This window comes from Polypterus senegalus, chromosome 15 (genome assembly GCF_016835505.1).
Source record: "Polypterus senegalus isolate Bchr_013 chromosome 15, ASM1683550v1, whole genome shotgun sequence".
Classification (NCBI taxonomy): domain Eukaryota; kingdom Metazoa; phylum Chordata; class Cladistia; order Polypteriformes; family Polypteridae; genus Polypterus; species Polypterus senegalus.
The window spans coordinates 37,158,601-37,177,245 of NC_053168.1; the positions used below are offsets into that span (position 1 = coordinate 37,158,601).

The window sequence follows — 18,645 nt, forward strand, 5'->3', positions numbered from 1 at the left end:
CCTTGGTTTTTAAGGCAGCAGTTAATCAGATGTATCAGAAGCACTATGTAACTAGCGGAGTACTTTTCTGTAAACATTATATATTTATTTGTTTTTCAGGGGATAATGTTATTAGTTTGCTGGTGCTCCTTACTCTTGGATAATCTACATAGAATTGTTCTTGAGTAAAACATTTGTGTAGTAGATCAATTCCTGCGTTTTCTTCCGATTGGTTGGCTTTTGTTGATGGTCATTGAAAACCACAGTTGTACAGGAAACTATATTATTTTGAATTGACAGTAAATACAATCAGGTTTGATCTATGCTCTTCTCCCATCACAAGTTTTGGTCAAAAGCAGTATACACTGAACCATGGTTTACTTTAGCTTATTACTTATAGTATTGGCATTTACTGGCTGCATGGGCATTTATGTGGCCCATAGAATGAACTGAACGTTATAAGCATTGTACAGAAAAGTGCAGGTGAAAAAAAATTATGTTAACTATGTACAATGTCCTCCTCATCTAAGTTCTGGGACTCTGTTACTGAGCTGTGCAATCATTTAAACTTAAGAGGCATGATATTGTTCACAGCTTGCATTGTACTCGGAGCTTGAAGTAGAACTATATGCTGTACCAGCACTTCCCTACTTCTGCTTTGTAAACTGGAGTGTAGTGGCACACAATGGTCTGACCTTCAAGAGGACATCCCTGTTCTTCGCAATTGCATGCATTTCACTACCAAGGGCCTGTATTCCCCCACCCTGTTGTTCGAAGTGTAAGTTTATAAGTGTGGTCAAGAAACCAATGATGTGACTTGTGTATCATGTCTTCTTTCTGTCCACTTGGCTTCTGGTAGTGACATTCATTTACATAAAGCAAGCTGCCCAATTTCTCTGATTAAAGCCTTAGCCTGGTTTGTGATGCTGTTGTGTTGGCAGTGTTCGTTTGTATTAACTGCAGGCCCCATTTAGGAAAAATCCATAAGTTCATGTTGCAAACACTGTATGTTAAATGATTTCTATAACTGTATTCCTATGAATAGGTAGCACTTAAAAATGGATTTGTTTGTTTGTATTGTTTTGTAGAATGTTATTCGAAGTAACAAAACAATCAAACCTGAGATGTCCCATCAACTCTATGTCTTGCAAGTACTGACTTTCAACCTTTTGGAGGATAGAATGATGACAAAGATGGACCCCCAAGATCAGGTAAAAGTTATAAGTTAAACGCAAGGTGAGATTGCTTAAATTGTAAAGAATAAATCATTTGTTTTGTCAAAAATTAAGAAAGTGTTAAAACAAATAGATCAAACTGTTCACTCTCATAAATCAAATTCTTATACTGTACTTACAAACATAAGCTTTTTAAATTAATTACTTTCAATTCAGTTTATTGTATACTTTTGATCTTCGTTGAGTGCAGGTACATAGTGCTGTGACAAGTTCTCAGATAACATACAAGTATAAATTGCTAAACATTGAATTAGTACCCATAAAGACAAAGATTTGTTAAATCACACATAAAACAAAGTAGAAACTGATTAACATACATGGAAAGCAACAATCTTGTTCTTCTTCTTTCGGCTGCTCCCGTTAGGGGTTGCCACAGTGGATCATCTTGTTCCATAGCTTCCTGTCATCTGCATCTTGTTCTGGTACACCCATCATCTGCATGTACTCTCTCACCACATCCATAAACCTTCTGTTAAGCCTTCCTCTTTTCCTCTTGCCTGGCAGCTCTATCTTTAACATCCTTTTCCCAATATACCCAGCATGTCTCCTCTGCACATGTCTAAACCAACGCAATCTCGCCTCTCTGACTTTGTCACCCAACCGTCCAACATGAGCTGACCCTCTAATGTACTTGTTTCTAATCCTGTCCATCCTTGTCATACCCAAAGCAAATCTTAGCAACTTTAACTCTGCCACCTCCAGCTCTGTCTCCTGTTTTCTGGTCAGTGCCACCGTCTCCAACCCATATAACATAGTTGGTCTCACCTGTCCAGTAATTCATTGTTGAACTATAGCCAATTTACAACGGAGGAGAGGATAACAAAAATAAACCTGTGGAAAGTCCACGGTCAGTTGTAAGAGAGAAAGTTAAACACAGTGCTGGACACAGTTACAGTCATGGAGACCTCGGCCAAATAGCCCACCATCACCTGCAGAGTATTTTACAATGATGAGACGGCCTACATGGATGAAGTTGCAAACCTGACATTGTGGTGTCAGGAAAACAGCCTCCAGCTCAACGTCAGCAAAACCATGGAGCCCGTGTTGGACTTCAGCAGGAGACAGCAGCGGGACTATAAGCCCCTTATCATTAATGGGACTCAAGTGGAAAAAGTGAACAGATTTAAATACCTGGGGGTTCACATCTCTGAAGACCTGACATGGTCTGAACACATCCAAGTTCAGACCAAAAGGGCAAAGCGGAGACTCTACCATCTCAGACAGCTTAGTAAGTTTGGGGTTTCTTCAGGGATTCTAAAGACTTTCTACTCTGCCGCTGTGGAAAGTATCCTGACACAGAACATTACATCCTGGTTTGGAATCTGCTGTGTTTAGGACCGTAAAGCCCTACAGAGAGCGTCTGTGCAGCAGAACGCTGCTGCAGGTCAGCTCTACCATCTATGCAGGACATTTACACCAGAAGATGCAGGACCAGAGCTCTCAGGATTATCAAAGACTCTTCTTATCCCAGCAATAGCCTGTTTCATCTGTTAAAATCAGACAAAAGGTTTTGTAGCATCCTGGCCAGGACAGAGTGACTCGGAAGGAGTTTCTATCCTCAAGCCATAAGACTGTTAAATCAAAACATGCCATCTCATCCATGACCCTCCACATACTTAGACTGGACTGTAAGTTATACTATACCATCTACCCTTACCTTGTTTTGGAATTGGTCTGTCATTTAACTATGCATCTGTCTAACTTTGGTTTTGCACAATAATCACTGCATTATTGCACCTTAACACTTAATTCTACTTTATTCACATAATTGTGCTTATTTATTATGTTCTACTATACCAGGGGTCTGCAAACTTTAAGACATAAAGAGCCACTTGGAAACGTTTTCGAAAAGAAAAAAAAACTTGGAGCCGCAAAACCATTATAAAACAAATCTAACACTGCATATATTGTTTCTTACCTTAATGCTATATACAGGATCATGCAGTTAGCTGTCAATCTGAAGAAAAAAAGGACTTTTTCACTTAACAATGTAAAATATATTTTTGCACATTAATAGCTAATTAAAATATTTAATTTACCTGGTTAATGGGATTTTTGCTCCTGAACCTCAGTGCACAGTGTCTGCACATCAGGGCTGTAAGACGTCACCTTCATTTTCACACAGGCTTGCAAGCTGTCATCTGTGAGGCGTGATCGATGTTTGTTTTTAATATAGTTCATGTTGGAGAAGACCTGCTCACATACATATGTGGAGCCAAAGATTGACAGCACTCCAAATGCATACTTTTTCATGTTTATATAAGTGTTGGGGATGGCATTCCATGTTTCGAATACAAGTTTGTCCTGTTTGGGAAGGTTTTCAATATCAGTCCATTTATGATTCTGAGCCAGAATGGCCTTCTGACGGGCAACATCCTCAAGAGTAGCGGTCAAGCATTTGAACTTGGACACCCATAGATCTTTGTCGGCTATATCGGCCAATTCCATCTCAAGATCAGGTTGACTTACACCTGTAAATGCAGTCATATTCAATAGGGATGGATCGATCTCCAGGGGAGTGACAGGGAAGGATAATGTGGTTTTTCCTCTCTGAACTCACAGAATCGTTTCCCAAATGAACTTTGCATTGCGGTGATTGCAGACTTGAAATATTCCAAATTGATTGTATCATGACTTTGTTTGAACTCTCTCAAAGAGGGAAAGTGAGACAGTGTGCCTCTCTGTAAATCTTTGACAAACACTGTCAACTTGCTCGAATCCCAAAACCTCCTCCAGCATATGCAGGGCTGTGCCTCCTTTCCCCTGAAGGGTTGTATTTAGCGTGTTTAGATGTGCTGTCATGTCTACCATAAAATGTAATTTTTCCAGCCACTCTGGCTGTTCCAGCTCAACAAAGGTGAGCTCTTTGCTGTCCAGGAAGGTTTTTACTTCTTCCAAACATGTGACAAAGCGTTTTAGCACCTCGCCTCTGGACAGCCACGGACCTTGTTGTGGAGCAGGAGGTCAGAATATTTGCTTTCAACCTCATCCAATAACAAACGGAACTGGCGGTGGTTTAAACCCTTTGCCATTATCTTATTTACAATCTGAATGACCACATCCATCACTTTTGTGCATTCCGGCGGAAATGTTTGAGCACACAATGCCTCTTGGTGCAGGATGCAATGAAATGACAGCAGCCTTCTACCCAACGCCTTCTGCAGTAGAGCCACAAGGCCCTTCTGTGCTCCTCTCATGCTCGGTGCCCCATCAGTAGCTACTGAGACCAGGTGGTTAGTGTTTATTTTTTTAGCAGTTAAAAAGTCCAGGACAGCCTTACAGATATCCTCACCCCTTGTTTGGTCTTTTAGTGGTATCAGCTCAATCAGTTCTTCCTGTGGCCCAAAAGAGTTCACATATCGGCAGAACAGCTATTTGTTCAATATCACCAATATCTTTGGACTCATCACAGGCAATGGAGTATGCCATAACTGAATTAATGTCTTGAATTTGCTGTTTGCTAATGTTTTCTGCCATTTTTAGGGTTCGGTCTTTGACAGTCTTCGCAGAGAGTGGCATGTTTTTGATTTTCTGCACAATTTCATTTTTGTTTTTGACGTCCATGTATAGATGTTCCGAAATATTAATGAATGCTTCTTTTATATACTCTCCATCGGTGAAGGGCTTCCCGTGCTTGACTATTTCCTGAGCGGCCACAAAACTAGCATATGTTGTGGTATTTGCAGACATCACCCACTTCTTGAAATTATTTTTGCTCATATTAACCTTCCTGATAAGTTCTGCAACAGCTTTTCGTCTCTCATCTCCATCTGGATATTTTTCAGCAAAGGCTGTGTGTTTATTCTGGAAATGTCTTGCAACATTGGACTTTTTGTGGTTTGCTAATTTCTCACCACATATTAAGCATACTGGTAAACCAGTCTCGTCAGTAGAGAATGCAAATGATTCTGTCCACGTATCATTAAACACTCTGTTTTCTTCAGAAATTTTTCTCTTCTTGCCTTTATCCATGGATGGCCTACCAGGGGGTTGAAAACAGCAACGTAAGTAGAAATCACAGGGCCCCATACCAAAATTTGCTATGCCCACTTCCCCTTCCTTTACCTGCAACCTGTGTGAAAATTGTTCGGCGTTTCTGCCGCAATACCACTGTATCGCTAAAAATCACAGATCACCACCATTACTGGGCCAATAAGCCCCCCATATAATGTGCCAGTAGCCACAGGCCCCCCTATAATATGCCAGTAGCCAATAGGAGCCCCACAATATGCTAGTAGCCATAGCTCCCCCCTACATTGTGCTAGGAGTCATAGTCCCCCCTATAATGTGCCAGAGTCCAATAGCCCCCCATATAATGTGCCAGAGTCCAGGCCCCATATAATTAGCCATTGGTGTTAAAGAAAAGAAAAGAGGAAAAAAAAAGTGTGACTTACCTCCTGAGAGCGAATCACGCGCCTTCCTTCAGCCCAGTCCTCCTCTTTACGCCAGGCTCGGCAGCACAGCAGCAGTCATCGCGCCGCCTGCACCGGTCCGGCGGCCTCTCTGATAGGCTGCTGGCCAGCGGCAGCACACACGTCATCCTCCGCGGCGAGCAGCCTGACAGATAAGGCGGCGCCTCCCATTCTTCAGGAGTGCGCCGCAGCCACTGAAAGACTCCGGCCCGCGTGACACACTACCGGAGCCGCAGCAAAGGTGAAAAAGAGCCGCGGGTTGCCGACCCCCGTACTATACTGTTATCTTTCAATCTTTGACTTTTTGTTAATCTAAATGATATTCTTCTAACTTTGCACAGTTTTTGATAAGCGGATCAGGATGCATTTCACTGCATGTCCTGTATAACTATGTATGTGACAAATAAAGAACCTTGAATCTTGAATAGTGTCCCACTGGGCTGTCCAGTTTGATGACAGAATCTTCTGTCTTTTGATTCCAAGGCTCCCAGTATCTGAGATAAGAATAGCTTGACAGTAGAACAGTGACACCAAGTTCCACATCAAGATACCGAAAAGAGAAAGAGACAAGTGAGAGGAAACCTTTTCGTCAATCAAAAGTTTTATATGCTCCCTCCTTATATTTCTGAAATACCCAAAAGGTTTCTGTTTGAACCATGTAAATTGGTAGTTTAGTCCAGATCTCCACAACCTTTCTTTCTGATTGGTTGAACTTATCATTTTGAGAATTTTAAACTGAGGAAGTAAAGGATAATGTTCCCATGTAGTATTCTCTGTTTATGACTGATCTGCTCTGGCGACCCCTAATGGGAGCAGCCGAAAGAAGAAGAAGAATCAGTCAGAGCTGGACATGCAGTTTAGGGATGTTGTTTGTTCATCTTTGCATAGCTTCTAGAGCTATGTCTGTTTAGTAATGTTTTGACTTTGTGCTGGTATGAACCTAAAAATTACCTTAGTGCATCTTCACTCAGTGTAAGAAAATTGTAAACTGACAAATGAAGTGTTTTTTAGTTTATTTATGTCATGTTGGTATATCCATCCATCCTCTTCCGCTTATCCGAGGTCGGGTCGCGGGGGTAGCAGCTTAAGCAGAGAGGCCCAGACTTCCCTCTCCCCGGCCACTTCTTCCAGCTCTTCCGGGAGAATCCCAAGGCGTTCCCAGGCCAGCTGGGAGACATAGTCCCTCCAGCGTGTCCTGGGTCTTCCCCGGGGCCTCCTCCCGGTTGGGCGTGCCGGAACACCTCACCAGGGAGGCGCCCAGGAGGCATCCTGATCAGATGCCCGAGCCACCTCATCTGACTCCTCTCGATGCGGAGGAGCAGCGGCTCTACTCTGAGTCCCTCCCGGATGACTGAGCTCCTCACCCTATCTTTAAGGGAAAGCCCAGACACCCTGCGGAGGAAACTCATTTCAGCCGCTTGTATTCGCGATCTCGTTCTTTCGGTCACTACCCATAGCTCATGACCATAGGTGAGGGTAGGAGCGTAGATCGACTGGTAAATTGAGAGCTTTGCCTTACGGCTCAGCTCCTTTTCACCACACAGACCGATGCAGAGCCGCATCACTGCGGATGCCGCACCGATCCGCCTGTCGATCTCACGCTCCATTCTCCCCTCACTCGTGAACAAGACCCCGAGATACTTGAACTCCTCCACTTGGTGCAGGATCTCTCCTCCAACCCTGAGAGTGCACTCCACCCTTTTCCGGCTGAGGACCATGCTCTCGGATTTGGAGGTGCTGATTCTCATCCCAGCCGCTTCACACTCAGCTGCGAACCGATCCAGAGAGCTGAAGATCACGGCCTGATGAAGCAAACAGGACAACATCATCTGCAAAAGCAGTGACCCAATCCTGAGTCCACCAAACCGGACCCCTTCAACACCCTGGCTGCGCCTAGAAATTCTGTCCATAAAAGTTATGAACAGAATGGTGACAAAGGGCAGCCCTGGCGGAGTCCAACTCTCACTGGAAACGGGCTCGACTTACTGCCGGCAATGCGGACCAAGCTCTGACACGGTTGTACAGAGACCGAACAGCTCTTATCAGGGGTCCGGTACCCCATACTCCCGGAGCACCCCCCACAGGATTCCCGAGGGACACGGTCGAATGCCTTTTCCAAGTCCACAAAACACATGTAGACCGGTCGGGCAAACTCCCATGCACCCTCCAGGACTCTGCTAAGGGTGAAGAGCTGGTCCACTGTTCCGCGACCAGGGACGAAAACCACACTGTTCCTCCTGAATCCGAGGTTGACTATCCGACGGACCCTCCTCTCCAGAACCCCGAATAGACTTTTCCAGGGAGGCTGAGGAGTGTGATCCCTCTATAGTTGGAACACACCCTCCGGTCCCCTTTTAAAGAGGGGACCACCACCCCGGTCTGCCAATCCAGAGGCACTGTCCCGATGTCCATGCGATGTTGCAGAGGCGTGTCAACCAAGACAGTCCTACAACATCCAGAGCCTTAAGGAACTCGGTATCTCATCCACCCGGGGCCCTGCCACCAAGGAGTTTTTGACCACCTCGGTGACTTCAGTCCCAGAGATGGGAGAGCCCACCTCAGAGTCCCCAGGCTCTGCTTCCTCGTGGAAGGCATGTTAGTGGGATTGAGGAGGTCTTGAAGTACTCCTCCCACCGACCCACAGCGTCAGTGAGGTCAGCAGCGCACCATCCCACCATATACGGTGTTGACACTGCACTGCTTCCCCTCCTGAGGCGCGGACGGTGGACCAGAATCTCCTCGAAGCCGTCCAAAGTCGTTCTCCATGGCCTCTCCAAACTCCTCCCATGCCCGAGTTTTGCCTCAGCAACAACGAAGCAGCGTTCGCTTGGCCTGCGGTACCTATCAGCTGCCTCCAGAGACCCACAGGACAAAAAGTCCTATAGGACTCCTTCTTCAGCTTGACGGCATCCCTCACGCGGTGTCCACCAGCGGGTTGGGGATTGCCGCCACGACAGGCACCGACCACCTTGCGGCCACAGCTCCGGTCAGCCGCCTCAACAATAGAGGCACGGAACATGGCCCATTGGACTCAATGTCCCCACCTCCCTCGGGGCGTGGTTGAAGTTCTGCGGAGGTGGGAGTTGAAGCTACTTCTGACAGGGGACTCTGCCAGCCGTTCCCAGCAGACCCTCACAACACGTTTGGGCCTACCAGGTCTGACCGGCATCTTCCCCCACCATCGAAGCCAACTCACCACCAGGTGGTGATCAGTTGACAGCTCCGCCCCTCTCTTCACCCCAGCGTCCAAGACATATGGCGCAAGTCCGGCGACACGACCACAAAGTCGATCATCGACCTGAGGCCTAGGGTGTCCTGGTGCCAAGTGCACATATGAACACCCTTATGCTTGAACATGGTGTTCGTTATGGACAATCCATGGCGAGCACAGAAGTCCAATAACAAAACACCGCTCGGGTTCAGATCGGGGCCATTCCTCCCAATCACGCCCTTCCAGGTCTCACTGTCATTGCCCGTGAGCATTGAAGTCTCCCAGCAAAGCGAGGGAATCCCAGAAGGTATGCCCTCTAGCAACCCTCAGAGACTCCAAAAGGGTGGATACTCCAAACTGCTGTTCGGCGCATACGCACAAACAACAGTCAGGACCCTTCCCCCCCGAAGGGAGGGGGGCCACCCTCTCGTCCACGGGGTAAACCCCAATGCACAGGCTCCAGTGGGGGCAATAAGTATGCCCACACCTGCTCGGCCTCTCACGGGGCAACTCCAGAGTGGTAGAGAGTCCAGCCCTCTCAAGGAGATTGGTTCCAGAGTCCAAGCTGTGCGTCGAGGTGAGTCCGACTATATCTAGCCGGAACCTCTCGACCTCGCGCACTAGCTCAGGCTCCTTCCCCTTCAGAGAGGTGACATTCCACGTCCCAAGAGCCAGTTTCTGTAGCCGAGGATCAGACTGCCAAGGTCCCCCCGCCACCACCCAACTCACACTGCACCCAACCTCCTTGGCCCCTCCCATAGGTGGTGAGCCCATGGGGAGGAGGACCCACGTTACCTCTTCGGGCTGTGCCCGGCCGAGCCCCATGGGTGCAGGCCCGGCCACCAGGCGCCATCGAGCCCCACCTCCAGGCCTGGCTCCAGAGGGGGGCCCGGTGACCCGCGTCCGGGCAAGGGAAAACGTCGTCCAAAGGTTTTGCTCATCATTGGAGGTTTGTTGAACCGCTCTTTGTCTCATCCCTCACCTAGGACCAGTTTGCCTTGGGTGGCCCTACCAGGGGCATAAAGCCCCGGACAACATAGCTCCTAGGATCATTGGGACACGCAAACCCCTCCACCACGATAAGGTGGTATAGTAGTTTGTAATTCCTAGTAGCCATGCACTGTAAACGGCAGTATAGTGTCCATAAAGCTAGCAGTTAATAGAAATAGTTAATAGAAAAACATAAATCGGTAAAACCACCAAAAAGCAAACAGTAGCACTCTTTAGTGTATTTATTTGTCTAATTTTATATTGTAGTGTATATGTTTTATATTTATATATTTTTTTGTTTTTAGTGCATAATGTTCGTTTGTTTAAGTGAAACAATTCTTATTCAATGAGTCATTGCTATATGAAAATGTAACTGAAAACACTTTTGTGGTTTGTCTTGTATCATTTTATTTTTTCTGTTCTATGGCTGTTATGTTATTCACTCAGCAAAACTCAGTGAATTTTGATTTGTTTTGAATAGCATGGTTACACAACAGTTATTAGATGCTCCTGACCTTTAACTGAGTAGCAATTTTGAAATTATGAGAGTATGGGCAATGTGATGATGCAGTAGATTTGCATCTCTCGTTTCCTACTTCATTTTCAGACTTGAGTGCCTTCTCGGTGCAGTTTACATGCTCTCCCAATGTTTCTTTTTGTAAGATTCCTCTGTCAGGTCTAGTTTCAGACTGCAGTTCAAAGACCTGTTGTTTATCCTGGTGGAAGTAAATGTATTGATGTGACCTGGGTGTGCACTGAAGTGATCTTTGTTAGTGAGCAACGTGTATATTCACCCCTTGCATTATATATGATTGGTATTAAAAGTGAGATTTTACATTTTTTAATATCTGGAAGCACTCTTCAATGCTTCAGTGCATCCAGATGCTGTACATGCAAAAAAGTTCTACAAATGGATTATTTTAGGATTTTCAACACACATATTATAATTAAAGTTCTAATGATTTTTTTTTAAATTGCACAGTTTCAGTGTAATTAGCTTCACAAATGACAGAAAATAATGGTATAATGCATGTTTTAAGTAAATATTCACAGAGAAGATTGTTTTTAATTGTATACCCCGGTGTGATTTTGTTGTACATATTCTCAGGGGGTGTTGTATTGTCTAACAATAGACATTAAAAATCTTCTGAAAGCAATTCATCTGAACCACAGGCACCTGAAAAATTGTTTTTCCACTACATCAACTATAGGAAGTGAAATATATTCACAGATTTATTTCCATTTGAAAGCAGTATCAATTGGGTACCTTCTTTTTCTCATGAATTAACACAAAATAGCTGACCTGTCAGTTCTTAAAGATTTTTAAACAGAAACCATATACAAACACTTTATCTGCAGAAACTTCACACTGCTAAATGAAAAAAAAAACATTTTTAGGGAGCAATGAAATTAGTACAGTAACTATATTCATTTATACCGTATATATTGTTGAAGGCGCCAATTTCACAAGTTTCTCTTCTAACCTGAAAGTTATGTTACATATACTGTAATATACAAGAACAGTAATGATAAATGCTATAACACCTGTTTTTTTATAATTTATAATCTGAGAAATTGGGAAAAAGGGTAATTTTCAGGGGGAAAAAGTAACATATATGCAAGATTTACAAATAAAAAAGAGAGAACAAATTGTGAGAGAACAAATTTTAATAAAACATTTAAAATAAAGTATACCAGTAATTAAAAGGAAGCACCAGTGTAAAATACACAGGAGATGCATAGTTTCCTATTTGTTTATTCTAAAAGCTCCTTGGATGTTTCTTCTGTCTCCCTGTTATATTCTGAAGTTAATGCAGCTTCATCATTTGTTTCACTATTGTCCTAGAGAATTTCATCTTGAGATCTATCTTCTATATCTGATAAACAACATTTTAAAAATGAGTTCTTAATACCTTATTATATTCAAGACCATTTTTTCTTTCTTTCACATATCATGTTCATGTTGCAAGTCTGTGCAAGCTAAACTTCCTATGCTTGTTTAGCTTCAGAATGTCAGATTGTGAGCATTTTTTTCTTATATTGTTTGCGTTTGGGTTTACACTGTATAGTCATTTCCCCAAAAAGCAGTATTTCAGGACTTTTTAAGGGTGACAATGAAATAATGCAAATTTAAGGCACATCCCAATTTTAAATTTGGAAATAGGAACTTATTAAACTATTATATTTCACAATTGGTCATTTTTGTAACACAAAATACACACTGTAGGTTTTTGTTATATTTGCAGAACTGTGTTATGTCTATGATCTATATGTTTTATTACAGATTAGTATTAATTTGGCTGTTTGATATGTTAACGAGGGTAGAGAGGGTTTGAAGGTTTTCTAATCATTTCTTTTGAAGACAATTTTATGTTTCTGTTATTCATTTGGTCTTCAGATATGTTATGTTTATCTCTGTGAAAAAATAATGTAATTAACGTATTAGAATTCAAGATAGAGTTTGGCACTTTATCTCAAATTTATCCTATATATATGGTATATTTGTGTTTTTATAACAGAACAAGTTTGGGCTGAAGTAAAATTGTAACCTTAGCAAAACCTTTATGAAGTTGTTTATTTTTTTGGATCAGCTGAGGCAAGCTTTGAGTCCTGGGATAAATGTAATCATCGTTTGCAGTAACTATTATTTCCAAACACTTTTTTTTTTGTTACAAGTAGCTTTATGTTCTTCTGTCTTTTTGATTAAAACACTGATTCTCAATTACTGTGAGCAAGTTGATCCTTTACATTCATTTTTATTAATAATGAATTTTATCAGTATTTCATTTTGTTTCATTTTACAGGCCCAAAGAGACATCATTTTTGAACTTCGAAGAATTGCCTTTGATGTAGAATGTGAACCTAACAACAGTGGTAGCATAGAGAAGAGAAAATCTATGTATACTAGGGACTACAAAAAACTTGGATTCATTGTGAGTATATATTAAATGTTTATCTAATTTAATTTTAATTCTGTTTGAAGTTACTGTCACACTTTATCTTTTGTTTTCAGCTCACTTTGTGTTTGTTACTCAAGGAACAAATTAAAATTCAAGTGTTATTACCTGGTGTAAGATGTAAACATCTTTTTATCATTTGTGTTATAGCTGATATTCTTCATATCTGCCTGTTAATGCAGAGTTCTCACAGGGTCACTATAAAAATATATGGTGCACTTTCTTTTCTTAGCCTTATGATCATGAGATTGTCAGGATGCTTTTTAAGGCATTTATCACAAATGCTTCCTTTAGTCCCTCTCTTATGAATTCTTTTCCTAATAGATAAAAGGTACTGACTTAATTAGACAAATATCCATTAGTTACACATTTTCTTTGCAAGGATGACGAAAGTACAGAATTGCAGGATTATTGTATTTTATTTATTTGTTTTTTTGTTTGCGGGTTTATTTATTTTTATTTTATTTTATGATCAAAACACAATAACAAAAACTCAGTCTAATCATTTATTTTCATTTTAACTAGTAATATATGCTTCATTAAAACATAACATGAATCATTTTTATAATATCATTAGATTCATTTTAACCCTTAAACCACCATATACTTGGGGGTTATTGCATCCCTGGACGCCAAATACTTTTTTGCTGCACTTTTTAAGTTAATGTCACAATTCACAAAGAAAATGTGAAATTTTAATGGAACATGTATTTTTTTCATCCAAAGAGCATTGCAGTTACTGCAACACTGATCATTTTACACACTGCTAATGAACTGTAAAAACTATTCGAAAAACCACTGGAACAATATGTACAAGGTGCAACTGATGCCATGGATGAAATTCAGTAAATTACTGAGCCAACTGCGCTTGAACAGGCTGCACGCAGGCACATAGAGGTAAATGAGGATGCTTGCAGGCTCGTCTAGTGCAGCGGCTGAATTCCAGAGACAGTGGTGCTGCAGTTCTGTCAGGGCCAGCAGTGGTCGTTCAGCAGCCATACAGCACTGACTGATCAGCTCCGACGTGCTGGCAGATTGCTCTGTGAACCAACTATAGCCGGTTGCAGGGTTCAATGAATGTATGTCACCGAATATACTCAACTGTGGCGTGCTGGCAAATTGTACTGAGAGACGACTATAGCTGGTTGCAGCATTCATTGAATATACATTGCTGAATATACTTGGCTCCAGCGTGCTGGCAAATTGCACTGGAAACCGAATGTAGTCGGTTGTGGTGTTCAACGAATGTACTTTTCTGAATATACTCGGCTCTGGCGTGCAGGCAAATTGCATTGGGAACCGACTATAGTCGGTTCTGGCGGTTTAACACTAGAATTATCAGAGCCTACGAAAAATCTTGCAGATCTGGCCCACCTTAAATCTGTTCATACCTCTCCACCAGCCTCTTTTGTCCTGTAAATGTGTTGATAAAGACAGGCAGCAAGCAGCCTACTATTCCATTCACCCACCGATTTAGAATGTGCACGAACTTCTCCCAGCTCATGCCTTGATTGATTATCTGGGAGTGAAGTCCTGTAGTTTTAGAGTGGAAATAATAGATTGTTATTTGGAACACATGCATTTCATGTGTGTTCCGTTTCTACAATAATCTGTGTAAACACATTTTTAAAACAGAAACGTTTTTCATATTTTAGTAGTAAATGACATAATATAGGTATAAACTATATAATGTATGAAGCCTGAAGTCCAGCGATCAAATTAACACTTTCACAAAAGGTTCAAGGAAAAGACAACAGCTTCCGTGGCATAGTGGTAAGATTTGCAGACTTGTAATCAAGAGTCCCTGGTTCTATCCTGACTGCCTCCAATATTTGCCATTTTCAGTAGTGAGCTGCTCTTATTGTTAATATTATACAGTACACACATACACTTGGTTTGCGTCTGTAACAGACGGTGTTCATTTATAGGACTTGTAAAAGTTACTGTTTTTTTTCACTTTTATTCTCTCAGTCACGATCACGATACATACTACCACCCCCCAACCCAGGGATCTGACGCTGATAGTTTTTATTTGAAACTGGGAGTAACTGTAGTTGTGAGTGGTGTTTTGAAGTAATGGAACTGGACATTCTCTCATCTGGAGGGATAAAAGCTGACACACAAACGCTGGTGAATCTGCCTTCTTCGCATCTCACCGTCACTTGATTTTTTTTTTTATTCAGTTTTATTGAGTGTTCCTGCTCACGCTGAAGTAGTATGCGCCTTATGGTCTATGATGTCAAAAAAAAACAACAGTGACATAGGTATATATGGTATTTGGCTTCATACATTATATAGTTTATGCCTACATTTTGTCATTTACTACTAAAATATGAAAAAAAGTTTCTGTTTTAAAAATATGTTTACACAGATTATTGTAGAAATGGAACACACATGAAATGCATGTGTTCCAAATAACAATCTATTATTTCCACTCTAAAACTCCAGGACTTCACTCCCAGATAATCTAATCAAGGCATCAGCTGGGAGAAGTTTGTGCACGTTCTAAGTCGGGGAGGGGGGATGGAATAGTAGGTTGCTTGCAGCTTGTCTTTATCGGCACATTTACAGGACAAAAGACGCTGATGAAGAGGTGCAAACGATTTAAGGTGGGCTGAATATACAAGTTTTTTCATAGGCTCTGGTAATTCTAGTGTTAAGGGTTAAAAATTGAAAAATTATTCTTTGAAATGAATGCATTGAGTATAGTATTTTGGTAATTTATAGGCAGATATATCTAATAAGCCATAACAACATGTACAGAATCAAAAGTGTTTTATATATTCATGTATAACAGAAAACTGGAAGTAAAAAGCATGTTGAAAGGTAAGCACAAGCTTGAGGTGCACACAAAATATTCAGTAAAAATGATAAAGCAATTAAAGTTTCTTCAGAATGTGTAGCCTGATATGTTTGGTGCTGAAAAGATGCACTTGCTTTGTTTAAACCTTCAGACAGTTAGGATCATATAGGTTACATATACTGAAAGTACTCAACTATATTTTATTGCTTTAGATTTATTTCCTGTTTTCTTTATTTGACTGAAGGTAAAATGATATCCTATTAGGCATAAATGTGTCATTCTATGTCACATAATATAAAAAGCCTTTTCACTAAATTCATCCTACTTATTTTTTTAATTATGGAAATTAATTTTAAGAGATTTCAAATATAGATGCTATCAAGATGATATATATATATATATATATATATATATATATATATACTAATAAAAGGCAAAGCCCTCACTCACTCACTCACTCACTCATCACTAATTCTCCAACTTCCCGTGTGGGTGGAAGGCTGAAATCTGGCAGGTTCATTCCTTACAAAAGTTGGGCAGGTTTTATATCGAAATTCTACGCGTAATGGTCATAACTGGAAGCTGTTTTTCTCCATTTACTGTAATGGAGATGAGCTTGAACGCCGTGGGGGCGGAGTTTCGTGTGACATCATCACGCCCACGTAATCACGCAGTACATAGAAAACCAGGAAGACCTCCAAAAAGCGCTGAAGAAAACATGCATTATATAATTGAGAAGGCAGCGAAACAATAAGAAGCGGCGAGTGACATATACAACCATGTTCATGAGTTCTGCTACTGAAACAAAGCACGCGATGTAAACCTACACTTTAAATTAAGTTCATAGACAGGCTGCCGCTGGCGTTTGTAATTTAGTGCCTGCCCATATAAGGCCGTCCGTCAGCGGCAATCCAATAGCAAACTCCCACTAAATATTCACGGGTGAAGGACTGTGTTTATGGAGAGGAAGATGAGATGGTCAGGGTGGTGTTTGACACAAACTCAGCGAAACTGCGAGAGAAAGTTTTAAGTGCCAGGACTAAGGTAACATAAAATACAGCCACGGACATAGCACGAGATGGCACCAGCACAGCTGGGAACCTTCGATGCATGTACACCGAGCGGCTCACGTGAACTGACGCAGTGCACAGATAAAAAGCAACAGTTCCAAAGAGCTGAACAAAACCGAATTACACAATTGAAAAGGCAGCAAAAATATGAAGCGTCTGATACATACAAGCATATTCATAAATCCAAAACAAAGCACACATTGGAAAAAGTCAATGTCCCGCTAAAGGAAGACAGTGTAAAAAAAAACCTGTGCATGCAGTGTGTCATTTCTCAGATAAAGAAGAAGATGAGCTGTTTATTGATGCAGTAAGAAACGAATCGATAAATGAAACCTGTCATCTTTACAACGATTGACAAACACGGAATGTAACTTGAACTCAACACATCCTACAAATACGAACCTGATTGAAAGAAATAATGATAATCAAATCCTTGATGACGGCAGCACTCCGTAACACTCACAAAACAAATACTGTATATTGACAGTCATGTTACGTTCCCTTTTCTTTTTCTAGCTTTTTAACACACTACTTCTCCGCTGCGATACACGGGTATATATATATGTATATATATCCCGATCTACATACTCGAATAATGGATACTTTATTCGCCATCAATGATTGTTTTGGTAAAGCCATACTCAGTGTATTCATTAGATGAACGGTAAAAAGTAAGAGCGAGGAGGATGCAGGCTGTAGTGCGTCAACTCTATCTGAATTGCGCGATCACATTTCAAAAATATATCTTTTCAAGTTCTATTTAGTCCATATTTGTCAAACTCAAGGGCCACGGGCCACATCCGCCCGGTGTAATTATATCCGCCCGAGATCATTTTATATACTGTATTATTGTTATTAATGGCCCAGGTATATGAAGCGCTGGTAACACAATAAACTACAGATCCCATAATGCAGCGCTTCAGCTGCCTTGCCGAACACTTACCGCGTTAATCAAGTCTAGCTTATGATGCTGCAAGTTATTGCGAAGCTAGCTCACACGATGCTGGAGAGAAAAGTTGATTCTGAAAATAGAGCCTTTAAAAACCGATGGGAGGCTGAGTATATGTTTACTGAACCCGTGTGTCTCATTTGTAGAGCTAATGTGGCTGTAATTACAGAATTTAATCTAAGACGGCACTATGAGACAAAACATCAGGGTAACCTGAATGCAATGCAGAAGATACAGAAAGCAGAATAATTAAATAAGAATCTGACACTTCAGCGGACGTTTTTACCGTGCACAATCACAAAGTGATTTCAAGTGAAGCTGCTTTTATGGGAGACACAAATGCAGCAGTGCAATTTGCCCCACTTTCCCTGTTGCCAAGTAATGTTAAACCAAGTCGTCACTACGGTGTTCCCAAATACGCACTTTGCTGATAAACTGAGCGCACTGAGTTTGCACGGCGCTTTGGTGACTTTGAAGAACAAAAAAGGTCCGTCTACATGCGGCTCGAACCTTGTGCATGTTTGGTGGCACATACAGTATCTGTGTGAGAAGCTCTTCTCAGTGATAAAGACTAACAAAACAGCACACAGGAGTCGCCTCACTGATGAGCACCTGCAATCCATCCTGAGAATCTCCACAATACAGAACCTCACACCAAACAGAAACGAACTTGTTGCCAAAAAAAGATGCCAGGCGTCCAGCTCTAAAATGACATAAGAGCAAAGACAACTGAATGATTTGATTTGTTATTGCTGAAAGGAACACATTTTATTTATATTTCCAGGTTTTGTTATGCAGCATGTTCATATTTGAATTTGTATAATTTTGACAGGATATATTTTTATGGAGAGCAAAATATTATAAGTTGTTTAAGGTTTGAGTTGATTTATTCAGGAATAATATTCCTGTCTGTTTTTACCATTCCTACCAAAGATATTTCTGTCGACTAAATAAAAATTCCTTCTATTTAAAATTTAAATAGAACTTGAACAAATACGATAGTTAATAATATCCACGCAGACTTGCACGTAAGAGTGGG

The 18,645-nt window shown here is 41.5% G+C and overlaps 1 protein-coding gene across 4 annotated transcripts in view; it reads left to right on the forward strand.

Annotated features, from left to right (window-relative positions):
- The window catches only part of elmo1 (engulfment and cell motility 1 (ced-12 homolog, C. elegans)), a 530,141-nt gene that overhangs the window by 224,152 nt on the left and 287,344 nt on the right, over positions 1 to 18,645 (forward strand). For all 4 annotated transcript variants that reach the window (XM_039737602.1, XM_039737605.1, XM_039737604.1 and 1 more), the window contains 2 exons: positions 1,068 to 1,190; positions 12,632 to 12,760. In XM_039737602.1, coding sequence (XP_039593536.1) covers positions 1,068 to 1,190; positions 12,632 to 12,760 — 252 coding nt within the window. The remainder of the gene's footprint in view (positions 1 to 1,067; positions 1,191 to 12,631; positions 12,761 to 18,645) is intronic.